Source organism: Aethalodelphis obliquidens, unplaced genomic scaffold (assembly GCF_003676395.1).
Source record: "Aethalodelphis obliquidens isolate GAN/ISIS:26980383/991018 unplaced genomic scaffold, ASM367639v1 scaffold3, whole genome shotgun sequence".
NCBI classification, from domain to species: Eukaryota; Metazoa; Chordata; class Mammalia; order Artiodactyla; family Delphinidae; genus Aethalodelphis; species Aethalodelphis obliquidens.
In genome coordinates, this window is record NW_020837947.1 from 8,832,109 (window position 1) to 8,856,708 (window position 24,600).

General features: G+C 45.3%; 1 protein-coding gene across 8 annotated transcripts in view; it reads right to left on the minus strand.

Annotated features, from left to right (window-relative positions):
- Positions 1-24,600, minus strand: part of TULP4 (TUB like protein 4) — a 224,290-nt gene that overhangs the window by 81,582 nt on the left and 118,108 nt on the right. For 7 of the 8 annotated variants that reach the window (XM_027082412.1, XM_027082358.1, XM_027082380.1 and 4 more), the window contains one exon: positions 21,159-21,272. The exons of the other annotated variant lie outside the window; for it this stretch is intronic. In XM_027082412.1, coding sequence (XP_026938213.1) covers positions 21,159-21,272 — 114 coding nt within the window. The remainder of the gene's footprint in view (positions 1-21,158; positions 21,273-24,600) is intronic. 8 annotated transcript variants of the gene reach the window in all.

Here is a 24,600-nt window from a genome sequence, read left to right on the forward strand (position 1 = left end):
TTTCGTAATAATAATAATAATAAAGAGTCTGAAAGTCATTTTCACATACATTAGCTTATTTTATCTTCACAGATATCTTAGGAGGAGGTATTACCGTTATTCTAACCTCCCATTTCACAGATTTAAAAAGTGGAGCTGAGAGAAGGTACAAATATTTCCATAGCCTTTTTTAAAAAACTTAAAAAAGAGTTTTCACAATATTTATGGCAGACATAACAGTTTAAAGAAAAATTCACCTGAAGTAATGTCCTCATTCAGCTTAGGAAAATATCACCAGGACCATTGGAAGCCCCCGTGTGCTCCTCCCACACCTCAGCCCTCCCTCCTCTGAGGAAAAAAACACTTCCTGGGCATTTCATGTTTTTAATTCACATGCATTTTTATACCCACGTACGCATCCTCACTTCAGTATTTCGTGTTTCTTTAAAAATTTTAAATATTACAGAAAACACTAAACATACACCCAAGAAGAGCAACCAGGATCATAAGCTTCCACGTACCTGCCGTCCAGCTTACACATGACCAGCCTTTCTGCCTGTTCTCAAGCTTCAAAACCTCTATGCATTCTTTAGCTCAGCATTAGGCTGTGAAATTCATCCTTGTTGACAAGCGTGGCTCCAACTCGCCCGTTCTCACTGCTTCATCGCAGTCACTGTGACGACACCACGGTTTGTTACCTCATCCCCTTGCTGACAAACATTTAGGCTGCCTTCCCTTTCTTTCCCGCTTTTATTACACTAGCACTGCTGCTTATAACCATGCTGCCACCAGCCCCCTGTGAACCAGAGCAGGGCTCCCCTGAGTCTGCACTGGGGAACAGCTGGAGCAGACGCAGGCGCAGCTCTGCCTTCGCCAGACGGTGCCAGGTCACTTTCCAGAGCGAGCCGACAGTGCACATCCCAACAGCAGTCCAGCTGTGCCTCAGATCCTAATGCACTCGACCCTGCCAGACTTCAAAATGTTTTCCAATCAGACACGTGTAAAATCATTTCAGATTCTGCTTCTGAGTTTCTCCGTATCTCCACAGACTTTCGCATTCTATTCTACTTGACACGTCTCAGTGCCATGCTCTGAGGAGACAGACCGAGGCTCTTCCTTCTCTCTGCCCCTCGCCGCCCCTCCACTGTGCTTCCGGACAACGGTTTCTCAGCTCCCGGCTGTGCACCCACCACCGAGGCCTCCCTTCATGGCCTCCTCCAAGAAGAAATCAGAGTCGTCTTATGAACCCGACAGGCATCTCTAGGCACCTGCCACACAGCCACCGCCGGGCCCACCAAGGGCGAGCAGCACAGGAGGTACAGCCATGCCCTGGAGGAGCTGGGCTGTGGGCAGAGGGAGGGGGCAGACTGGGCAGGTGGTGGGCTCTGGCGGCCCAAAGACCCGACCAGCTCAGCACACGTCACATCACTCTTGAGGCCCTCCTCTCCATTCCTCTGGGCTGACGTGCCGTGGCTCGAAAGTGGATATCCCACAGGGCCGGCGAGCCTGGAGAGCTCCCAAATGGGAGGCTGAAGCCAACAGAGCCGCAAAGGGGGCCCAGGGCCACTCCAGCGTGGATCTTGAGTTAAGCCTTGAAGCTGGTGCAGGATTTCCCTCAACGCGCAGTTCAAACGTCACTTACTCTGTGGCAATGTCGCCACCTCTCGTGGGCAGAACTGCGTCTTCTGTGTCCCCAGCCCCCGGCCCGGCCTTCCTCCAGCTCTGCCCGCAGCCGCCCCGTCCCGCGGTGGACAGGCTCCAGGCTCCAGGAGGGAGGTCTGTGCCCGGAAGAGGAAGAATGGCAGCTGACATTCACTAAGGCACTGGCCTCACCCCTCAGTAAGTCTTCTCTACCGGCGTCTCGGTGATGGTCCCTGAAAGCAGAGCCTGGGACGGGGACCCGCACACTGAAGCCTTTCCCTGTGGGTCCTCCCAGGACAAAGGCAGTGAGCGAGGCAGGACAGGTCTGGGGTGTAAGGGAAGGACACATGTCGCTGGAGACCGGCTTCCTCAGCCTGACCCACAGGGAGCCCTGGTGTGTGGCTCCGGCACAGCTGGCCCCGCTCTGAGGCAGGGGTGGCCTCCAGTGCCACCCCGGGCGTTGGTCATGGGTTGCTGGCCGCTGGGCGGGAACGGGGACGGGGGAGTGGAGCAGGGAACCAGCTGGCAGCTGGACGCCTCAGTGGCCAACGCGCACCGCGGCTGGGGGACGGTGCACACAGCGGCCTCCAGTGCCCCTCAGTCTCCCCTTTGCCAGCTCTTCCTCTTCCGGCCTCCGAGGGGCGCAGAGCTCCAGGCTCAGTCCTGACCCTGCCCTCTTCAGTCTACTCTGACTGCCTAGTCATCTGATCTAGTCTCAGCTTTAAATCCATGGTCTAACCATCTAAGCACGATGACTTCCAAGTTCTTGTCTTCAATCCCTTACTCTAGATCCTGCCCAACATCTCTACTTGGAGGCCAGACAGGCCTGGCAAACTCGGCACATCCCTAACAGGTCTCTTCCCCCCCGCCCCCGCCCCGGTGCTCTTCACCCACGTGAATGACACCATCTGTTAACAGCAGGAACACGGACAGCAAAGCAGACTTCCCTCCCTGCCTCTCAGGCCCATCAGCTGGGTGGGGGGCCCGTCTGGGCAGAGACACGGTGCTGCCCCCCTGGCAAGGGCAAGGCTTCCTGCAGTGTGGGTGGTGTCCCCTCTGTGGCTGTTAAGTAACGAAGGATGAAAACCTCGGCCAGTGCAGAAAAGATTACTCTCTGCTTGATCTTCACCACCCAGTTCTATGTCTTAACTGTGGCGCTAGCTCCAATGTGTTTCTTTAGATATGGCCTAATGCTCATGAAAAACAATCCCCTGCCTAATTGGAAACTAGAGGAGAAACTCAAAGAAAGGAACTGAGAACGTGTTTGAAGACAATGGTGCACTATACAAATATCAGCTCCTGGGGTTACTGCCGAAGGGTAAACAACTCTTTAAATTCCTAAGACTTTAAATTTTAGAATAGTCTTAGATTTACAGAAAAACTGCACAGATAGTAAAGAGGTCCCATACATGTCCCATACCTAGTTTCCCCTATTATTAAGATCTTACATTTGCATGGTATATTGCCACAATTAATAAATCAATATGGATATATTATTATTGACCAAAGCCCATGCTTTATTCAAATTTCCTTAATTTTAATGTAGTGTCTTTTATCTGTTCCAGGACCCCACTTCGAGTACCACATTTAGTCATCACGTTTCCTCAGGCTCCTCTTGACTACAACAAGAAAGTCTCTCAAACGTCCCTTGTTTTCGGTGACTTGGACAGCTCTGAGGAGAACACGGAGGTGTCCTCCAATGAGTGTGTGTGTGATGTTTTCCTCGTGATAGGCTGGAGTTAGGAGTTTGGGGGGACGACCACAGAGGTGAAATGCCATCAGTGGTACACTCTCTCAACATGACCTGTCGCTGTTGAAGTTTAACTCGGATCACCTGGTTAAGTAGTCTCCGTTCAGTTTCTCCACTGTGAACTGACTCTGCCTTTCCCCCTTTCCTCACCTGTACTCTTCGGAAGGAAGTGACCACGGGCAGCCCACACTTCAGGACTGGCGTTATGCTCCACCTCCTTGAGGGAGGAGTGTCTACATAAATTACTTACAACCCTTCTGCTCAGGAGATTTGCCTTTTCTCCACTAATTTTACCAGTATGGACACTAATAGAATTAACGGATGTCTGCTCTACATTCTGGGTTATAATCCAACACCACTCCATGTATTTTGCTGCTCAGACTGTTCCTGCTTTGGCCACTGGGAGCAGTTTCAGTTGGTTCCTCCGTCCCTTTGACACACCCCCGACACTGTATGTGTTTCGTTTTGTTTTCTGAGTGCCATCTTTTTTTCTGACACCACGAGATGCTCCAGACTCATGTGTATTTCCTGCTCCAGTCCTTGGATAAGACATTTCTCCATTGGACCCTGGTTCCTTTTATTGGAAGATGGTACTAGAAACTAAGGTCTGCGTCTAGATCCAAGAAACCAAGATCTAGGTGTGCTCATTGCTACTTGGGTAGGTAAACGGCTTTTGACATTAAAAAAATCAACAAATTACAAGATGAGCCTGGGACATCTTAGTATCTCACAAGGCAAAACAGATACCAAAAGATCTCTAGACCCAACTGGAAAGGGCTCCCAGTAACCAAGGACGGAACAATTTGAGCAACAAAAAGTGCAAGGCGCTGAGACAAGTACCTTAAAATTCATGTATGCTAAAATCCATGAGTTCACGACAATCCTAAAAAATAAAATCCTCACTGTTAACTTTTAGAGAATGGTATAGAACTTTCTGCCCTGAAAACAGGCACAAAAAGGGGGAAAAAACCAAAACCCACATTTATCCTGCCATTATTTACAAACACTACCCCAAAACAAACAGTTGATGAGGCAAAGTTTTTCTTGGTGTAAGTATTCCAGTTAATAAATAAAGAAGGAACGACAAAATTAGGATATCATTTTGCAACTACTAATGGAACCATGGCTGTAGGTGAAAGGTTGATGGGACTGCAGTATGAATGGATCAAACTGACAATCGCTAACTAACTCACCAATGTAAACATCACAAAAAGGCAGACAATCATGTATTACATGCCTCCTGATGGAAGTGCATGACGCCATCCATGAAGCAATTCCAAAACTACCCCCCCGCCCCCGCCCCCCAAAAAATCAAACTTGAAGTCTCTAGACCTTAACAACTAGTTTACAAGAAGTACAGAAGACAGAAAAACAGACTAAAGAACATCCTGGGGATGTAATTAGGAAAATCCACTTTTCCTACAGAATTTCTCATCTTCTGGGTTTTCCTAAAGCAAGGAAAACAATAAAGAGATGAGGAACCTATAGATTAAAAGATTTAAAGGGCGTAGCAACCTAATGCGATTCATGTAACGGACCTTGTTTGGATCTGACTCTCAGAACTCAAAAAAAAAAAAAAACCTCAATTTTTTTCTAAAAGGTAAAAGATTTCATAGACCTTTCACCAAAGAAGCTATATAGATGACAAATAAGCACATGAAAAGATGCTCAACATCATTTGTTATTAATAAACGCTAACTAGAAGCACAGTGAGACAACCCTACTGTTGAGTCATTAGAATGACTCAAATTAACTTCTGAGGATACTTATTAGCACTTGTGTTCAAGTCTCAGCTTTTTTTTAACTGATCCTTGTACTCCTCTGAAAGAAACAAAGGAAATATATTACCTGTTCCCCCTGCTGTAAATTTCATAAGTATTAAGTCAGGTCCAACAGTGTCTTTCAATAGAAAGGCTAAAGGGACCTGGGCTTTTATCCTGTTGGTAATGAAGGCTGTTGTTCTTTTTAACATAGGTACACTTTACGTAGGTATCAGATCATTGTGATATCCATTATGCACAGAGTACTGAGAGCATTCTTTTTCAAGCTTCAAGTTACATTTTAGTTAGAATCCGTTAAATCATAAGATAATGTGCCAGGCAGTGTATCTCAAAGAAGGACCTAAAAACATATCAGATTTGGGGGCATGGTTTGTGGGGCTGGAATACGTGGAATTTGAAAAAAGCATATTAAGCATAATTAAAGCATACTAAGTATAATTGCTTTGATTTACTTTTTAAAAACTTGTTATTAAAGTATACTACACATGCTTTAATTGATTTTCAGTCATTTCTTTTGAAATTTCAAACAACATTAAAGGAGGATGTAAGATTTTATCACTGGCTATCATACAGAACTAAACATTTCTTGTAAAACATGATTCACACACATACACAAAAAGCTCAAAACCGGTGTCACATGCACCAAATTCGATTGAAACACTGTATTACTATTTCCTTTTACACATTTTTATTTCTTCCCCCCAAAACCGTGACTGTGAAACAACCCCACTGTATGGGTATTAATTCCCATACTTTAGAATTAATTTCTCAATAAGTAATATGTTTCTGGTTGGCAAGAGAGAAGAAGAGTGTGTGAAAAAATGGACTCAGTGCTTGATTTTAAAAAGGAAAGGGAAAGGAAAGGAAAGAAAAAGGCCGCACGTCCACTGTTTTCACAGTGGGAAGAGCACATCTTTGTGTTGTTCAGCCTTCCAGCCTGGTGAGCCTGGCTGGAAGCGCACAGAGAGGACTCAGGTGCCAGCAGCTGTAAATAAAGCAGATTGCCTGAAGTACCAAAAGAGGAGAATCAGGCAGGAACAAATGAGAAATTAAAGTATTCTGAATAAAAAGCATTAATCAGCAAAGGTCGCTAATTTCCTAAAGTCATTATTGTCTATTAGCAAATGATACTTTTTCCCCCTTGGATTTAGATCTGATTCTAATGTGGAGGTAGCAGGGATGCCAGCTAAAACCAGGATCTTCACACGGACCGCACTAGAGGTATGCAGTGTTAATTTAAGCCAACAAATATGTTAGCTTCCACAATATAACTCATACATTTTATTTCTTCTTGAATTTCTTAAAATCTCTTCCCAGTCTCTAAAATAAAAACAGAAAAGCATAAACAGAATTGTCAACCCACCACATTCATGGGGTTTAGACTCCTGAGAAAGCATCATCTATCCTTTTTTAATCATCATAACTTGTTATCTAAGCCCCTGATAAATCAAATTTATAATTCAAAATGTTCTGTTCTAAAACAAGGGAGTTAACCTCCTATATCTGTAGGGAAATGGACAGACTACAAAAACAACTGATTCCCAAAAGGGCCTGGTACCTGGAGCAGGCATTATCATCTTCACTTTATAGAAAAGGAAACTGAGGTTCAGGGAGGTTCACTTGCCCAAAGTACCCAAATAGCAAGAGGCAGAGCAGGGGCTGGGAACCAGGTACCTCCATTCCTAGTCCAGTGTGTTTTCCTACCTATCAATATAAAGTGAAGTAAGGCAGAATCACTTCATGATCCTATTTGGGGTGTGTGTGCGGGGGAGGAAAACACCTATTCACCCTGGGAAAACTACTGTATTTGTGAAGGATGCTCAACTTGTTTTTTAATTAGAAAGCTGAAATCTCTAGTCTAGAATTTTTGCCTATCCAAAATGAGCTATGAAAAATATTGAGAAAACTAGAAAAAAGTCTTGGGGCAGAACCAGGAGACATAAGCGCAAATTATAAGCCCAATGTTTACTGTGAAAGAGAACTTTCTAACAAGGAGCACGGCCAATCACTGGAAGGGGCTATCTTCAAAAGGCAGCTGGAACACTGGAAAGGGTTTAAAAAAGAGGCCGGACAGCCAACTGCCAAGGGTACCTGGAAGCAACTCATCTAACCAGTTGTGTGTGTCTGGGGGTGCTTCTGGATTAGAACCAGAGGACCTCCACATCACCATCCACCCAACTCCAAGATGACAAATCGAAATTAAACGTGGCCTTAGCACCGGTGATGCTACGGCCTCAAAAAACAAAAAGGCTGATCTTAATTAAGCTCTTAAGCATCTACCTACTGATGAACTGCCACTAAATTTGCTACAGGGAAATTCAATTATTCAAGTAGTTAACTTGGCCATTTGAATTAAAAATTTGTATATTAAATATGATAGTAACCTTGTCAACCAGGTGTGTACTTTAGTCGTTTACATTTAATCTAGCAGATGCTCCTCTTCAATTCTCAGAGCAACTAGTTAAGATAGCAGGATTCTCAACATCCTGCTCTTTAAGATCGCTACCTCTCAGTCACCACCTTTGATCGGTGGCCAAGTTTGCCAGACTACCAACTGAAGACAGAACGTCAGCTCACCTCCCAACAAGCTGGCTCTCAGCCCAGCCTAAAGCACGCCTCTCAGATCCAAGGGAGCAGGGCAGAGCCAGAACCGAGAAGCCCTTCTCACTGACAACAGAAAGCCCAAGTTCCACTCTGGTCTCTAACACCCTGCATCTTCATTTTGTCTGAAAAAGTAAATTGGCCTAGACCATTTCTAAAGATACTTCCAGCTCTAATATTTTGACACATTGGATTCTAATTGGTCAAGTACTAAGCAAATACCGCCTAGTCACGCCTAAGTGCAGTATCCTGCAAAACTTCAACACATTTGCCACCCAAGAAAAAAAACCTAGCACGTGGATCATGACATAACACCTGGTAGGAGGGTGGGTAGCTGATGGGAGTTGAGTGAATATGTTATAATAATTCAACCAGAGTTAGGAGCTAAATAAAAGTTTCCTCCTAAGCATTCATAATTTTAAAAACCTGCGAGATGTTACTTTTTAGGTAATTAGTTCAAGACTTACATACAGATTGAGTTTCTATGTCTAGTGATAGTTAATTTTATGTGTCAAATTGATTGGGCCCCTTTTGGATTTCAGAGGCAACGTGCTCCTAATCTGGGTGTGACACTCTGGCCTATCTACCTAGGGACCCGAAAAGCTGACGGTTTTGAGTGGGGCCCAGAAGTTAAAATATCTTACAATTTTCTCAAATATTCATATACGATTTTCCCTCTTAACCTTCCTTCTAGTCGTGTAAATATACACTAAGTAAAGTTCAGACATTACAGAAGTATGTAAGTAGAAAAGGAACATTCCTTGAGATGCTGTACTTCTGAAACAACGATCTTAACTACTTGGTGCACAGTCCTTCAGATTCATACTTCCCTTCGCTGGTGAACAGACCTGCACGACTCCTTAATCCAAATAACTGTGTATTCATCCTCCTCTTTCCAAAAGCTAAGTTCCTCACATCGCCTCACAACAATTCCATTTCCTGTCATCATCTCTGCACACACTAGTATCTTGTTTTCGAGCAATTTCTCACTTCTGAATTCTGTATTTAAACTGAACCACAAACTCATGGGCAGAGGGAACACCCCCCGTCCCCATCTTGTTCCCACATCACAAGACCCTGGTGCCCGGGAAGAGCAGCTCCTTAATACAGCTCGTGTTAACCAGCCAGGACTTCCTTTAGGAGAGTGAGGAGCCCTCCCTCAATGGCGCCACTGACTGACCTTCACCAGAGCCCGTGGATGGTTGTCCTAAAGGACTGCCCCACCAGAGAGCTCCTCGGGGCTCCTGGAACTGGCACAGCTTTCAGGCAGATGAGAGACGGCCACAGGGAAGAGCTTCCCAACGTTCTCAACTGGCAGCAGCATGAGGGCACGAGGCAGCCCTGCTGACGGCTCAGCCTGGGGGAACAGAGGGACCAGAGCGCATGCGAGGACCGGCTTCACCACGTGCGAGCCACAGCTGAGCTGACCGCCCGTGGGGAGCTCTTCCTGCCCAAGTACCCAGTGCCCCTGCTTTGCCCCCGCCCCCCGCCCCCGCTCTCAGTTACCCCACACGTTGCCGAATCCCCAGTGCAGCGTGTACCACACTGTGCCGTAACCCTCGGTATCTCAGTGCCAAGCACAGTCCCAGCCCCGAGGGTAGTGCCTGATTGTTGTTTGGACTGAATTGAAGTGCAAAAGCAGAGAGCTCACAGATGGAATCACAGATTGGTGTTTTTTTTTTTAATTGAAGTACAGTTGATTTACAATGTTGTGTTAGTTTCAGGTATACAGCAAAGTGATTCAGTTATACTCTTCTCCCTTACAGGTTATTACAAAATACTGAGTATAGTTCCCTGTGCTATAGTGTAGGTCCTTGTTGGTTATCCATTTTACATATAGGAGTGTGTATATGTTAATCCCAAATTCCTAATTTATCCCTCCCCCCCATTTTTTCCTTTTAATCAGTTGGCAGATAGCATTGACCATGGTTATTCTTTCAAAATTATAATATTTGTGTCACAAAAATTGAGTAAAGAATGGATGTCTGTGAGAAAACAGAAACGAAGATGGTGCAGTTCCGTACAGAAAACCATAGTTATATTAAAATTAGCTGAACTTTCTCTTACTTCTCAGTCAAAGGGAGGGAGACCAGTATTTTAAAAATTATTGTTGGAGAATCCTTGGTTGCATTGCACTGTACATTTGGTTGCATTTCAATTTTTTAAAGCATGGTTATTAGGAAGACAATACCACATGGGAGGTATGAATCACCTACGGGAGGTCAACTCAGAACTAGGTTTTAGGCAATGTTTGTGCTTTTGAAGCTCAAAGCAGCACCAAAGAATTCTAATTAACTTGTCCTCATAACATCCCTGGGAAACTTCACAACTTTCTCAGAAGTCGGGGAGCATTTTCACATAAGACAACATACATCAAAGTTTTATCTAAGACCTTTCCATGACTTATCTATAAGCCAGCACGAAGATTCAGGCTCCTAAAAATCGGTCCAGAATACCACACTGCTTTTGAGTGATTAATTTCAACCACATTGAGGTATAGATTGAACCACTTTTACAAAAACCAGATGGTCATTGAGCATTATGAAGAAGTCATATCCACCGAAAAAAGAAACAAACAAAAGAACAGAGAAAGGAGGTGTAGTCTCCACCTACCAGGGTGATTCCGGAGAACAGCAAAAGTTAGAAGACAGCACTCTACGTGAGACAAGTGAGAAGGTCAGGCTCAGGTAAGCTACAGACCAGGTGATGAGTCTCTAAGTCGCGGAGAGCTGACTCTCTGCTGACTGCTTGGAAGGCCCCGCCCACACCCTCTGACCAAGGCTCCACCCCACACAGGTCCCTTCAGCGCCTCCAAATGAAAGGGCCCAGCACAGCTCCATCTCTGGCACTCACCACTGTCTGACATATTCTGTTTACTTCTTTTTTTTAAAGTATTTTAAATTAATTAATTAATTGGCTGCATTGGCTCTGTTGCTGCGCGTGGGCTTTCTCTAGTTACGGCGAGCGGGGGCTACTCTTTGTTGTGGTGCACGGGCTTCTCACTGCGGTGGCTTCTCTTGTTGCAGAGCACGGGCTCTAGGCGCGCAGCCTTCAGTAGTTGTGGCACGCGGGCTCAGCAGTTGTGGCTCGCGGGCTCTAGAGCGCACGATCAGTAGTTGTGGCACACGGGCTTAGTTGCTCCGCGGCATGTGGGATCTTCCCAGACCAGGGCTCGACCTGTGTCCCCTGCATTGGCAGGCGGATTCTTAACCACTGCGCCACCAGGAAAGTCCCTCTTCTGTTTACTTATTGGGTTGTGGGACACTTTACACTTACAACCCAGAATATGTGCAACAGATGAAAGTAAGCAGCACAGGCAAACATTCACTGCGTTTTATGCGAACAACTGGTCAACCTGAACTACACCTACCTGCCGATGTTCTCTTCTCAATTGAGAGGCCTTACTGAGACCTTATTTTCTGCTTACTTATTTCAATACACAGCCGAGAACACCACGTTGTCCCATCAATGAGTCCATGTTAAGTTATATGATACACAGAAATACACAACATAAACACAACTTATAGGAGGGAAAAACCCAGCTGAGTTTCTTATCAAATTGATTTATGACTCTTTCACACTTTGAAAGGCTAGAAGTGAAATTCTGCGTTACCAAAACTATTACCAGGATGACTTACGTCATTTCCAACAATGCAATTATTAACAAAAAGTACTGGGGTGGCTAGCCTATAGAATTAATAGGCAAATGACACTGGGCTTACACCCCAATTAAAATGTACAAGACACAGTAGAGGACCCTGAGGCACTTCTTACACTTAGCGGGCATTTGCCCCGCGCCGGACACCATGCTGGAGCCTGAGAGACAGCCGAGGCTGGCACTTGGCTCACACGCCCGAGAGGCCCTCAGGACAGGGAGACAGGCAGGTAAGTAACTGTACAACCATGGGCTCAGCGAGGTGCCAGAAACACTCTATGCAGAGAGAATGCGTGGGGAGGCTTCCTTAGCCACAGATCCCTGCGGGAAAGACATTCTCAGGTGTCTCCAAACCCCCAGGGCCAGGGGAGCTTAGCATTCCCTGCTAAAACACTAATTATCTAGAATTCCTTCAACAAGCAAGAGACTTGCCTTCTGCCCAGTACTCCCTTTCAGAATGAAAACTGGGGTGGGCTTTTTGACAGCTACAAACAAAAAATTATAATTATATATTCCCTAATATATTTAGCATTTGAGATTTCCCCTTCAAAGTATTTCTCAGTGTTTAGTTTTCTGTGCATATGTGCTTCTGCAGTATAACTTACCATTCACTGGATCTCAGTCAATAGCCTGAGATACCGGAAATGTACTTTCAGTCCTTTTTACACCTAAATTCCACTTTAGCCACTCGGTGTTTGCATCTAGCTCTATGTTCCTAGTTATTAACGCTCAACTTTTTTGCATCTTGCTGAAGGATCCACTGCTCTACACATTTCTGGAGCAAACGTTCTTTGTGAAGGGAATCATCAAAGGCAACGGTGGCCAAAGAATTCAGCCACTATTTTACTGACCTGTAAAAAACAAGAGTCAATTCTACTCCATCGTGAGTACTGTTAACCAAAAACGGGACACACGCCTTGCCCGCCTCTGGGTGAGTCACACAATCTCCCTGAGCCTCAGTTTGCTCATCTGTAAACAGAGGCATCAGCACCTAACTGACAGGACTGCTGCAAGAGTCAACTGCAGAGAAGAATAATTACCATTCATTCTGGACTCACCATCTGCTTGGTTCTTCACACATAGCACCTCATTTAATCCTCATGCCAAAGCCCTATTGGGTATGGAGGACCATCCCACCGCAAAGATGAGGAAACTGCGGTTTCGAGGTGCTCAGCAGTTTGTCCCAAATCTCTCAGCAACTGGGAACAGAGCCAGGGATGACCCTGGTCAGTCAGACCCCAAAGCCTGTCTTAATCTCTAAACTGCCGTCTCCTTCCTGTTAGAGACGATGCAAGTACAGCCCGGGGGCCAGCGCCCGGACGATCAAGCCCCATAGACAGCATCCACAATAGTGGCTGCTATCAAGGAGCACATCGTTTTCTAACGTTGCTGAGAAAGCCTCAGCCAGGAGAGTGGCCTGGGCATCACAGCCACCCTGTGTTCTCCGGATCAGACAAACCCAAGTCGTCCCCTTCCTTTCAAGCCCCCAAGTCCACGTGTGCCCCAGCTTGAATCACGTCACCTGCACTCTCTCGTTCCCTCCCATCTGCTCCACCAGGCAGTCTCCGAAATCCCACCCAACATTCCTCAGGGAGAAAACACACAGCCCCGGGAGGTGATCTGCGCCCTCTGCCCCATTTCTCCGCTGCTGCAGGGGTGAAGCTGGACCCCGTGCTGAGTCTGGCCCAGCTTGCCCCACGCCGCCTACTCCCTCTCTCCTGAGAGCCTTTTCAGTAAACTGTTCAAACAAGAATCCCCATCTCAGGCTCTGCTTCGAGGGCACCCAGCTCACCAAAGACGCTCTGTTAAGTCTGGAAAAATGAGACTGATGAGAAACTTGGTGTTACCACAGCCAGTGGTTCTCAAAGTCTAGTCCCAGGTTCACCAACACAGAACAACCTGGGAACTTGTGAGAAATGCAAATTTTTAGGCTGCCACAGACCAAGTGAATCAGAAATTCTGGGGTGGGGCCCACCATCTGTGTTTTGGCAAGCCCTCCAGGAGATTCTGATGAAACCAGTTTGGGAGCTTACGTGCGCCGTGAAGGCAGGGCAGCAGCTGTACCCGTTTAGTGGAAGATGCTTCAGCTCCAGGTGCTGAAAAAGCAAACCCAGCTCCTACCAGATGCCCCAGGGAGGGCGCTCCCGAGAGGCCTGAGCAGCAGGAAGACACACACCCACGCCGGAGGAAGGCAACAGGGAGAGGGGTCCTTTGTACATATTCGGTACATAATTATTTCTTCAGCAGAAGCCAGAAAGGCAAGATTCACTGTGTAAAATTTTTGGTAAGAGCAAGGGATTGACTTGGAAAAGGGAGGCCATTTGTAGAGTTAAACTTTATATAATAAAGTCAAGAGAAACCTGAGTCTTTACATTTATGAGGCTGAAACACTGTTGTCCTGTGGAGCCCTGACTGACGGTCCTGGGGAGACTGCAGAGTCACATCACGGACACCTGACCATTTTGAACATGAGGTCATTTTTCAAGAGGACAGAAACCATCATCGACCAAAGGCTGTAGTGAAGCATAGTACGCTGCCATTACAAGGTAAAGAGAGCTGTGGTCTTGACTAGGACACGGCAATCACTGAGTGCCACTGCCACCCGAGGAAGCCTCCACGTCTGAGGACCGGATCAGAGCTCCGACAGGCAGACCCCGTAACCTCCTCCAACTGACCTGGCAGCTTAGCACAGGTGCCCCAAGGTGTACACAAGGCAATCCACTGGGAGGCGGGGAGAAAATACTTTTCCTTGTAACTATTTGAAGTTAAAGTAAACAAAAATGTTATCAATGTTTAACATATGAACTATAGTGGGGCCCTCTGGTCCCCAACTTGGAAAGGTTACCCAGGTCAGGTACGACAGGCCAGGCCCCAGAGGAGGAGGGGGAGCTGTGCAGCGCTGCTGCCGTCCTAGGCACGCGCACGTACGCACACCCAGGGCTGCGTTTCTGAGTGTGCACCCAGCTTACCCAAGCCAACCTCACAAAGAGGACAACCAGTTTTAAAAAGACATTGCCAAGAAAACGAAGGTGAAGATAAAACTAATTATGCAAGCACAAGGGAAAACAAGAAAATGGTAGGACTGACATTTTCCCTACTGTCCGAATGGGTTCTTCACCAGTGACAAAAGTACAAGGCTGATCTAGACAGATCTGACAAGACATGGCCTGCATGTGTGTATTAAATAAACCTATATAAATATTAAATATGTATATATGTATAAACATACATATATTTCAAATTATCAAGAAAGAAATTACCGAGATGACCGTTGTAGACACTGATTTACAAGGACAACTGTGACTCAACAGAGGGCCTTCTAAGCACTACACCTTCAGACATGAATGACGGAATGAATCCACCAGATTGGCAAGACATTTAAAATTACTACTTATTTCACTATTTCACTGACATCGCATGCGTTCACAGTTTCTCTTTTGTGTTTATGTTGTAAGGTACACACTTTTTATTGGTATAGTAGCCTATAATATGTAAATAAATACGCCATCTACTGGAGTACGTGCTTTTTTTTTTTTTTTTTTAACTGATGGGGATTGGAGGTGTTTGTTCAAGGAAAGTTTGTAGCTCATGCTAAGGTATAAAAAATATCTTTACATTATTTCACTTCAGTAAATTTTAAAAAGGTTTATAGATAAAATTCTTTAATTTTTTTGTTTGTTTGTTTCTGGGTTTTTTTGCGGTTCGTGGGCCTCTCACTGCTGTGGCCTCTCCAGTTGCGGAGCACAGGCTCCGGACGCGCAGGCTCAGCGGCCATGGCTCACGGGCCCAGCCGCTCCACGGCATGTGGGATCTTCCCGGACCGGGGCACGAACCCGTGTCCCCTGCATCGGCAGGCGGACTCTCAACCACTGAGCCACCAGGGAAGCCCTAAAATTCTTTAATTTGATAAACTTTATCAAAATGGTAACAAAATGATAACATAGTTAAATTTCATGTTTATCAGTAAACATTTTATCTTGTTAAATGTGATTTGGAGCATACAGTTCTGAGGCTAACAGACTGTTAAGCAATGGCTATAACATGCTAGCACCTTCTCTTCTGAGTACTGGAATCTGAAAGCCCGGTCAGAATTACCCCAAGTGTCAGAACATCAGCAACGCCAGGCCCAGGGAATTAGCATCTGCATGTCAACAGGCATCTCATATGCGTGTTTAAGTCTGCGAGGCAGAGCCCTCGCAGGACTAAACGTCCACATCCCCAGCTATGTGGTCACATAAAATGCTGGGACACCCACTCAGCAACCGGAAAACCCACCCAGGTGAAAGCTGCTAATAAGGGAGCACATTTAAGCCCACAAGGCCATTCCTTGCCAAGCAGCAACCCCTCCTGTCTTTTCTCCTTTCTCCTGTTACTTCAGCAGTCCTAGGACAAGCTGCCAGCCTTTCAGATTCCCAGCAAACTAAGGATTACTCTGAACAGCTCCCAAACTGAGGCAGAGGAAGACCTCTTTTTCCAAAGTGAACACTGGTGCCCGTGAGAGGAAGGTGCCAGCAGAGGCTCACACCCACACCTACGCACACCTACACACACACCTGCACACGCACATCGAGGGTGTTCTCTACTTAGAAACGCCCTGACCGACAGGTGGATGGTAGAAACCGCCGGACTCAGATGAACACACGGCCACCACTCAGATGCAGCCATAGCAACGACCTGTGTTCCCAAAACAGAACATACCAGTCACTGAGAGGTCGCGATGGCTCTGTAATTTTGTTAAGGCATTTAAAAGTAAGAAAACTCATAATGGAAAAGAATCTGAAAAAAAATATAGAGAGAGAACTGAATCACTTTGCTGTATACCTGAAACTAACAACACTGTAAATCAACGATACTCCAACTAAAGAAAACTCAACATCAGCTGTATACTAATGGAAAATGGTTTCGCAGAGTCTACACAGGTGGTTCCACGAGTGAAAGGTGTTTTGCTTGGGGTGAGGGCAGCATATTAAACTGTGACTACAGCTGCCCCTCAGCGAAAGGCACTCTTCCTACGCAGGGCGGGGGCAGCGTCATTTGCAGCAATGTGGGTCAGTGTTGCAGGAAGCACCGTCTGGCCTCGTGGTGAAGAGGCAGCCCTCAAAAGCCTCGGGGGCCAGGCACTGGGCCGACCACCACTGGGAGCTGAGGACACCGGCGCCGGGCCCCAGCGGTCACACCAGGTCGCGAGCTGCCATCCAGGAGAGGAGCCTGCCTGCCGTGAGCCTGGTTTGGAGAAGCGGTGAAACCTTCCCCACATGTGGTGTTTACCAGGGGTAACTGGTTGACTTCCCAGATCAGATGGACTAAGGACGTCAGGCTCCACAGGGCCAGCCCTAGGACCTGGTGAGGAAGGCGGGAAGCCTTTGGCTGTGTGTCCGGGCACTAGCGACCTGTTAGGTCATCACCCTGGTGGGGTTCAGGACGCACATCCCCAACATGTGCACACGCTGGCACGCTGCATATTTTACACTGAAGGAATCTGAGAAACGGCAGGAGCGGGAAGGGCTCGGACCTTGCCCTCATCCTTCTCCCCTGAAGCAGGTCATCGACCCTCATGTGAGAGGTGGCCTCCCCGTACCCCAAGGGAAGGGGCACCATCGTCTCCGAAGATGGAGGGACGTGAGAGGACTGGACGGACAAGCCTGGCTAAGCTCCCCCAGTTCCCTGCACTCAGCCACAGCCCTTCTGTCCTATCACGTTCCCACCACTTCCCAGTCCGCGTCAAACCCAGCAAGAAACACTCAGGCTTAAGCACTCCTTCACGGCTCATTTCCTCACGAAGGCTCTCGTGTCATGTAACACATATATTAAATAAATGTGTATGCTTTGCTCTCGCTCATCTGTCCTTTAGTTAAGAGGCCCAGCTGAGAATGTAAGACGGGTAGAGAAGAGAGATTTTTACTCCCCTTCGACCCACTAGACTGCTGGAGCCCGAGGCAGAAAGGCCCAGCGCGAACCTAACACGGTGGTTTTCTGGGACTGGATCTGCCCTCACCACCCTGCAGAACATCTATTATCTATCTTTCTAACTCTATTTTGACTTTCAAAGTTTCATGACATATGAAAAAATAGGAGGTCATCAGTATATTTCATACACCAAAATGAACCTATTCTCAATAAGCTAGGAGGGGGGCTTCCCTGGTGGCGCAGTGGTTGAGAGTCCGCCTGCCGATGCAGGGGACACGGGTTCGTGCCCCGGTCCAGGAAGATCACACATGCTGCGGAGCGGCTGGGCCCGTGAGCCATGGCCACTGAGCCTGCGCGTCCGGAGCCTGTGCTCCGTAACGGGAGAGGCCACAACAGTGAGGGGCCCGCGTACCGCAAAAAAAAAAAAAAAAAAGCTAGGAGGATAGGATTGCCAACCTAATAGAAGCAGTATTACAGTTCCACCTGGGCCCAGAAACAGGTGAACTGGTTCTGCAGGTGAGGACAAGGGCCAAGGCCACAGATCAGCCCAGAGGGGCCGTGTCTCACTGCGATAACCAGTAATGTCCCGAACCTCACAGGCTTAAAATCACACAGGCTTCTGTCTTGATTATGCTTCACAGCCGTGAGGGTGAGTCGGAGCTCTGCTCCACACTGTCTTCACCGGGGGACCTGGGCTGATGGAGCCTCTAGTGCCCGTTCCATCATCACCGGCAGTGCAGGGAAAGGGGGCGTGGAGAATCAAGCAAGCCTTTCCAAGGTCCTGCACGTATTTCATTGGCCAAGTCGTGAATTAACTGCAAACATCTAGCTTGAAGGGAAGGAGAAGGGCAATCCTGCATGTCCCTGGAGAAGTCAGGGCACCAGCATGGGGAGCACAGCCAGATTCCAAGAGGCACTTCTGACTCTGACCTGGTTACTCTGAGACTCAAGTGCCCACAGTCAAGGCAAACGTTTCCATAAGGCTGTCCAACAACAGCACCCTTGCTCCCAGGACCACTTCCCGAACTTCCCTCCAGCTGCTCTCCACGTGGTTGTCAGCTAACACCTAAAGGTCATCTTATTGTTGAAAATCCCTCTTGCAGAGCAAACACATCCTCACTCTTCATAATTACATCAGCTAATCCCATCATGGTCCATATTTTCCTCAACCCCTGGTTAATGTCCTGTGAAGATAAGGAAGCTGAAGCCTTCCCACACCTCCAGCTGCCCTCCCACAGATTAGACCGAAAGCAGGCTCGGCCAGTTTCTCCAGGGTTCTGGTTGCCTGGGCTTAAGAAAAAGGCATGTACATTTCTCGTAGGGAAGTTACTACCAGTAAGTTAAAAAAAAAAACACCTCTCCCACTTATGACTACTTAAGTGAAACATCTTAAGTTATATCACAACATATGTGTATATGTATAAAAAAAAAGCCACCTAGGAGATGGGATTATAAAAGATTTTTATATGCTTCCTGCTGTACATTTTTTACAAAATAAATATATTTATATAAATTTATATATAAAAGATTACATAAAAATTAGAAAAGCTATATTAAATTTGGTCCCTTTAGTATATTTTCAAAGGACCTATTTCATGACAATGAATTCCTTTTGTATACATTACCCCTCTGCCTGCCTTTTTAAAGTATCGCACCTGATGTAAAGAAAGCAAAATTGACTATCACAGTACTTACTTGACTTGTAAAACTGGACCTCTATCTCAAAGGAGGCATGCAGAGTTAAGCTTTCTGTAAATGTTTCTTCATAGTCTGACCGAACTGCCTAAAATTAAGGATAATTTTTGCCAAGAACATGTAAGTGATGAAGTCAGCATGAGGGCACGACAAAAGGGAGGAAAGAGGCAGAGCTCTGCTCTTGACACGACAGCTGTGACGGGACGGGCTGGAGGGAGAGGCAATACCGCGAACAGCAGTAACTACAGCAGCTACATTCACCAGGGCCGACACTCCGCTCGGCTCTCTGCTAACAGTATTACATGCATTTTCTCACTGAACTCTGAGCATTACTTCACTAGTGAGAACTACTTTTATCCAGACTTTCTGTGATGAGTAAACGGAGGCACAGGAAGACTTCCTACTTTGCTCAAGGTCTCAGCTGCTGCAGGCCGGGCCATGCTGTGAAGTCGGGGATCTGAGTCAAGGGCCAGCTCTGTACACCTCGCCCGCATCACACTTCAGATCAACTCCAGGGGGACTGAGCAGAGAACGGAAATATCAAACAACAGCACATCCAGCGTAAAACAGAATTGTACAGGTGTAACATCTTTGAAAACTGACCATTTTCTAAGCTTTGAAGCAACAGGAGAAAAATCAAAGAAAAACAGGAGACTCAACTACAGAAACATCCACATGCTCCTGTCAGGTCTGAGTGGACAGGAGCATTTCTCTGTGTCCAGCAACTCCTCATCCACCCCGTGTGCTGGTGCCAGGACTGCCATCATTGTGCCTCCCTGCCAGTTGGCCAGGACGACCATGACTCAGGCTGCCAACCAGGCCTTCGAGGTGGCTGCTGACGTCACAGCTCCAGGGGTAGAGGGTCTACTTTTCACCTGGCGCTATGAGCCATTGAGGTCATGGAAGCTGGGGGCTATCAGAAACCACCTCCTGTGGGAGAAGCTGATGAGTGACTACAATCAACACATGGAGAAAGCAGAGCTGAGGACACCACCTGATGTGTGGACCGAAATACATCCAAGCCAGACCAACCCAGGGCATTTCAGTCATAAGAGGCAATAAATTCTGTGTTTGGGGCTAAGTTAAAGTCAGATCTACGCAACTGGCAACCAAAAAAGATATAACTAATGCTAACTGAAATCGCTAAATTAGTAAATTTAAAAGGTTAAAACAAACTAGGAAAAATGTGTCTATCAAATACAATAAAGGATTAAGAACAGAAAATGCTAAATAAATAAATAACAGGAAATGCTCAGTTTCCCTAGTGAGCAAAGAAATGCAAATGTAAACAGATACAGTGGCAGTGTAGGACGGTGGATGGCTTACCCATTATCATCCAATCCCGACACACCCCCTTCCTTATCTGCCTCTGCTGATTTCCTAGGCTCCCCACCCCCCCAACCTCCCTTGTAGTCAGGACTGGTCATATATCATAGTTCTGGCCAATGAGATGTGAGCGGAAGGCAGCCGAAGCCACCCTACCCTGCTTCTCTTGCCTTATACTCTAATGCGGTGGAGCGAACTGCAGCAGTCATCTTACGGCCATGAGGAAAAGGCCAAGAGAATGGCAGAGATGCTGCTTCAGGCTTTTTAAAAAAAACCGGCAGCAGCCACTTGCCTCTGGGCTTTCTATTATGTGATTCAAAATCCTATTTCTATAAGCTACAGTTAGGCATATGTTGTTACTTCATTCAACATATTACTGAGTGCCCACCACATTCCAGACACTATCCTAGGCTCTAGGAATACAGAGCAAAGCAGAAAGGGCCTGATCTTGTGGAGCTTCCTTACAGCACAGAGGAAAGCACATCTAAGCACGACAGACAGCATTAAGCACCTATTCATAAGCAAAACTAATACCAACAAAAGGTCACTGTGAAATACAACATCCAATGCTGGTAAAGTCACAATAAAACGACAATTGGACTCCAAGACAGCCTGGTTCACACTGGAAAGCAAGCAGACCACATGTATCAAAGTAGCCCACTCCCGCTCCTAACTCGTTCTCCTTAATCCAAGAATTCCATGTTTTTTACACCAGGTATGGAAACACATTTGGAAGCCCCTGATTCAGTATTTCTGGTCTAGTTTAAATTTTGTCTTAGGGGAAACTTGTAGTTGCTAAAAGAATATTTTTTTAAATACTCACCAAATTTGCTTCTCTATGTTTAAATTTCCTGAGCAAACCCTCATAAAGTACAGCCGATTCGAAACTGCTGCTAACGGTTATTTGGCTTCCATCACAGCTCCCTGGGATCCTCTCCTGTGGGCAGGATGAACTTTAAAAATGCAATTATTGTAAGGAAACAGAAAATAAAAGCTAAAGACCTTGCTGTATACAAGGGCTGTACTTGTTATTCAATTTTCCAAGATATATCCATATTATTCCATTTCATAATAAAACACTTCCTTATGGTTTTTATTTTAAATTTTACAAAAGGAAATAAACACCAACTCTCATCCCCTACCTGCCCCCCAGACATAAATACATCCACAAACACTATACTATCTAAAGAAAGAAATCCTTACAGTACTAAAGTTGTCTCCACGCTGCTATTTATTATTTCAAGTATTTCCATTTTATTCCTATTTTAAAATAAACATAGTACCCATACATAATAAAATAAATGTGCTAGTTGATGGAAATTCTTCACTCGAGTTTTTAATTTCCACAAAACCACTCCATAAACAGTGTGCTTCTCTCCATCATCTGACTTTTCAATTACTTGGTACACAGGCTGCGATCTTCTTAGATCTTCTGTTTGGCTCCCTCTCCTGCTGTGATTTGATTTTCCCATCTGTTGGGCATAGTAACAACTCCGTATCTAGGAAACTGTCACATAAACACCCTATAGATGTTCTCTAACGACACTTCCAGTTACATAATGTATTTGATGAAATGAAGTATAAAGATTGATAGGCCAAACAGAAGGGTCAACCTTCTATGCAAATGAGGTTGAACACTTGGCGGGATAAAGTTAACTGCAGGAAGAAGTCAACAGTACAATAATGTTTGTAGACAGTTGCAGCTAGGAGTCCTTACTGCAGTAGCTGACAACTTGGAATCAGATTGTTATTTTTTTTAAGTTGAAGATGCTAACAAATCAATAAGGAGAAAACAACCTAAACACCCACCAATACATGGCTGAATAATTAAATAAATAATGGCCCATCCATTCATTTGAATAACAATCTTTTTCTTTTTTTTTTCCCTCTCTTTTTTTTAAAAAAAGTGTACTGTTAAGAAAAGAAGTTCACATATAGTTACACAGAGAAAAAAGCAAGTTGCTGATCAGGTGTACCGTGATTCAACTCTGTTTTACAAAAAGCTGTGGACATTTACGTACATGTTACGTGTCTTTCTGCCTATTCTTGAATGCACAAAAAAATTCATGAAGGATATCAGACTGCTACCCATAGCTGCTTCCCCAGATACTGGAAACGGTATTTCACTTCATGTATTTCTTTATTTCTCACTATGCAAATGAATGACTTATGTTTTAAACATGTTTTAACACTATTCAAACCAAATAAAACTACCTAGCCTGGTTGCTTATTCATGTGCACATCAATTTTTGTTCAACAACCTGAACTGGGCTATACTCTCCAACAGATACCCTAACCTTAAACCAAAGGCTCTTCCCATACTTGAGGTGTGAGGGGTACCACTGGGCTCTGGCCATCTTCTGGCCAAATCCATACTTATTAATAATAGAAATTTCATCAAAAGCATTGTTTGCCAACTCCAAGGAAAGAGGCACACCACACGATTCATATGGCCCTTTATAGCATTTTGCGATTAATAATATTATTTAAAACGTAAGAAATAATGTGTACAATAAAATCCCCAAATCCACCTCTACTGATCTCCATTCAAAACATGTATTTTTATGTATATGATAAGAAGTACAGGGAAAAAAAATGCTGTCTCACTTTTACCTCAGGGAAAAGTTGCCTTTTACTGATTTCAGTTGTAGGTTTTAGTGAGAAAATTAAATCCTTTGCCTATTAAGATACTTTCAGCAAAACCTACCATAGCTGGCAAAACTATGACACTGTTTACTTTGGTCTCATGTATCTCTTTGAAACATGAATCAGCAAACGCACATCATCCTGAGTTGGGACATTCCTCCTCAAACCTCAGATAAGGATCAGAGATCCTGAAGCTGGTCAGAGTGACAACAGACCTGTGCTCTTCTCGGTAAATACTGGCAGTCACCATGGAAACGGCCCCAGGTGGGAAGTGTCACCTTTGCTATCACCACGGAACTCAGAACAACTGTGATCTAGTCTGTGCTTTACAGTTCTTAGTAAGATTTCAGTTGTGACACTGACCATAATTTACAGAGTTAATTTACTTTTGACCATAATTTACAGAGTTTACTTCGATTACTTCAGGAAGATATTTTTTAATTTAAACTAAAATTTTTTTAGGCGACTGTTTTTTAAAATAATAACATAATTATACATGTGCAGAAAAACTGTACCTTTGATGAGGGCTTTCTTTGATTCATTAGAAAAGGAGTATATTATTTTTCTCTAAGAATCTTACTTGATAGATGAGACCAAATTTTATTACCAGTCTTCTATATAAACAAAATTTCAAGGCTTATTATTTGCTAGTTAAGCAGAGAAATTACTAAGTCCTATGCCACATGAATTGGATGGAATTTGGCAATCTGCTAGAATAGAGGGAAAACAGAAAAGATGTGATTATTTATATTTACTCTAGCTAAACTATTTGAGACACCTGAATCTCTTAAAGCAGCAATTTTCTCTAAGCAACTATGTTATATGCACTAAAATAAGACAGCAGAACTGATTATAGGATTCAGTTTGGGGGGCTTCCCTGGTGACGCAGTGGTTAAGAATCTGCCTGTCAATGCAGGGGACACGGGGTTGAGCCCTGCTCCGGGAAGATCCCACATGCCGCGGAGCAACTAAGCCCATGCGCCACAACTACCGAGCCTGTGCTCTAGAGCCCGCGAGCCACAACTACTGAGCCCATGTGCCACAACTACTGAGCCCATGTGCCACAACTACTGAGCCTGCACCCTAGAGCCTGCGAGCCAAAACTACTGAAGGCCGTGCGCCTAGAGCCCACGTGCCACAACGAGACGCCATCACAGTGAGAAGCCCGCGCACCGCAACAAAGAGTAGCCTCCACTCGCCACAACTAGAGAAAGCCCATGCACAGCAACGAAGACCCAATGCAGCCAAAAATTAATTAATTAATTTTTAAAAATTCACTTTTGGGAGGAATGAGTTAGAGTCGTTCACATGCACATTCATGAATATGATTTAACTATGAAAACTAAGTTCAATTTGCAAAGATTCAATGAAGGCAGGTCACTTAGAAAGATTTCAGTTGAATTGAGGGTGATCCGACTGTCAAAAATCAGAGACAATAATCTAGAGAGAGCGCCCACTGTGAGCCTTCCCTTCCAAGTGGCTTTCATTCTGCTCACAATAAACGGCTGTAAACATTACACTGAACATTCAAACTTTAAACAGGTGAATTGTATGGTATGTGAATTAAAAAGAAAGAAGCGTGTGTGTGTGTGTGTGTGTGTGTGTGTGTGTGTGTGTGT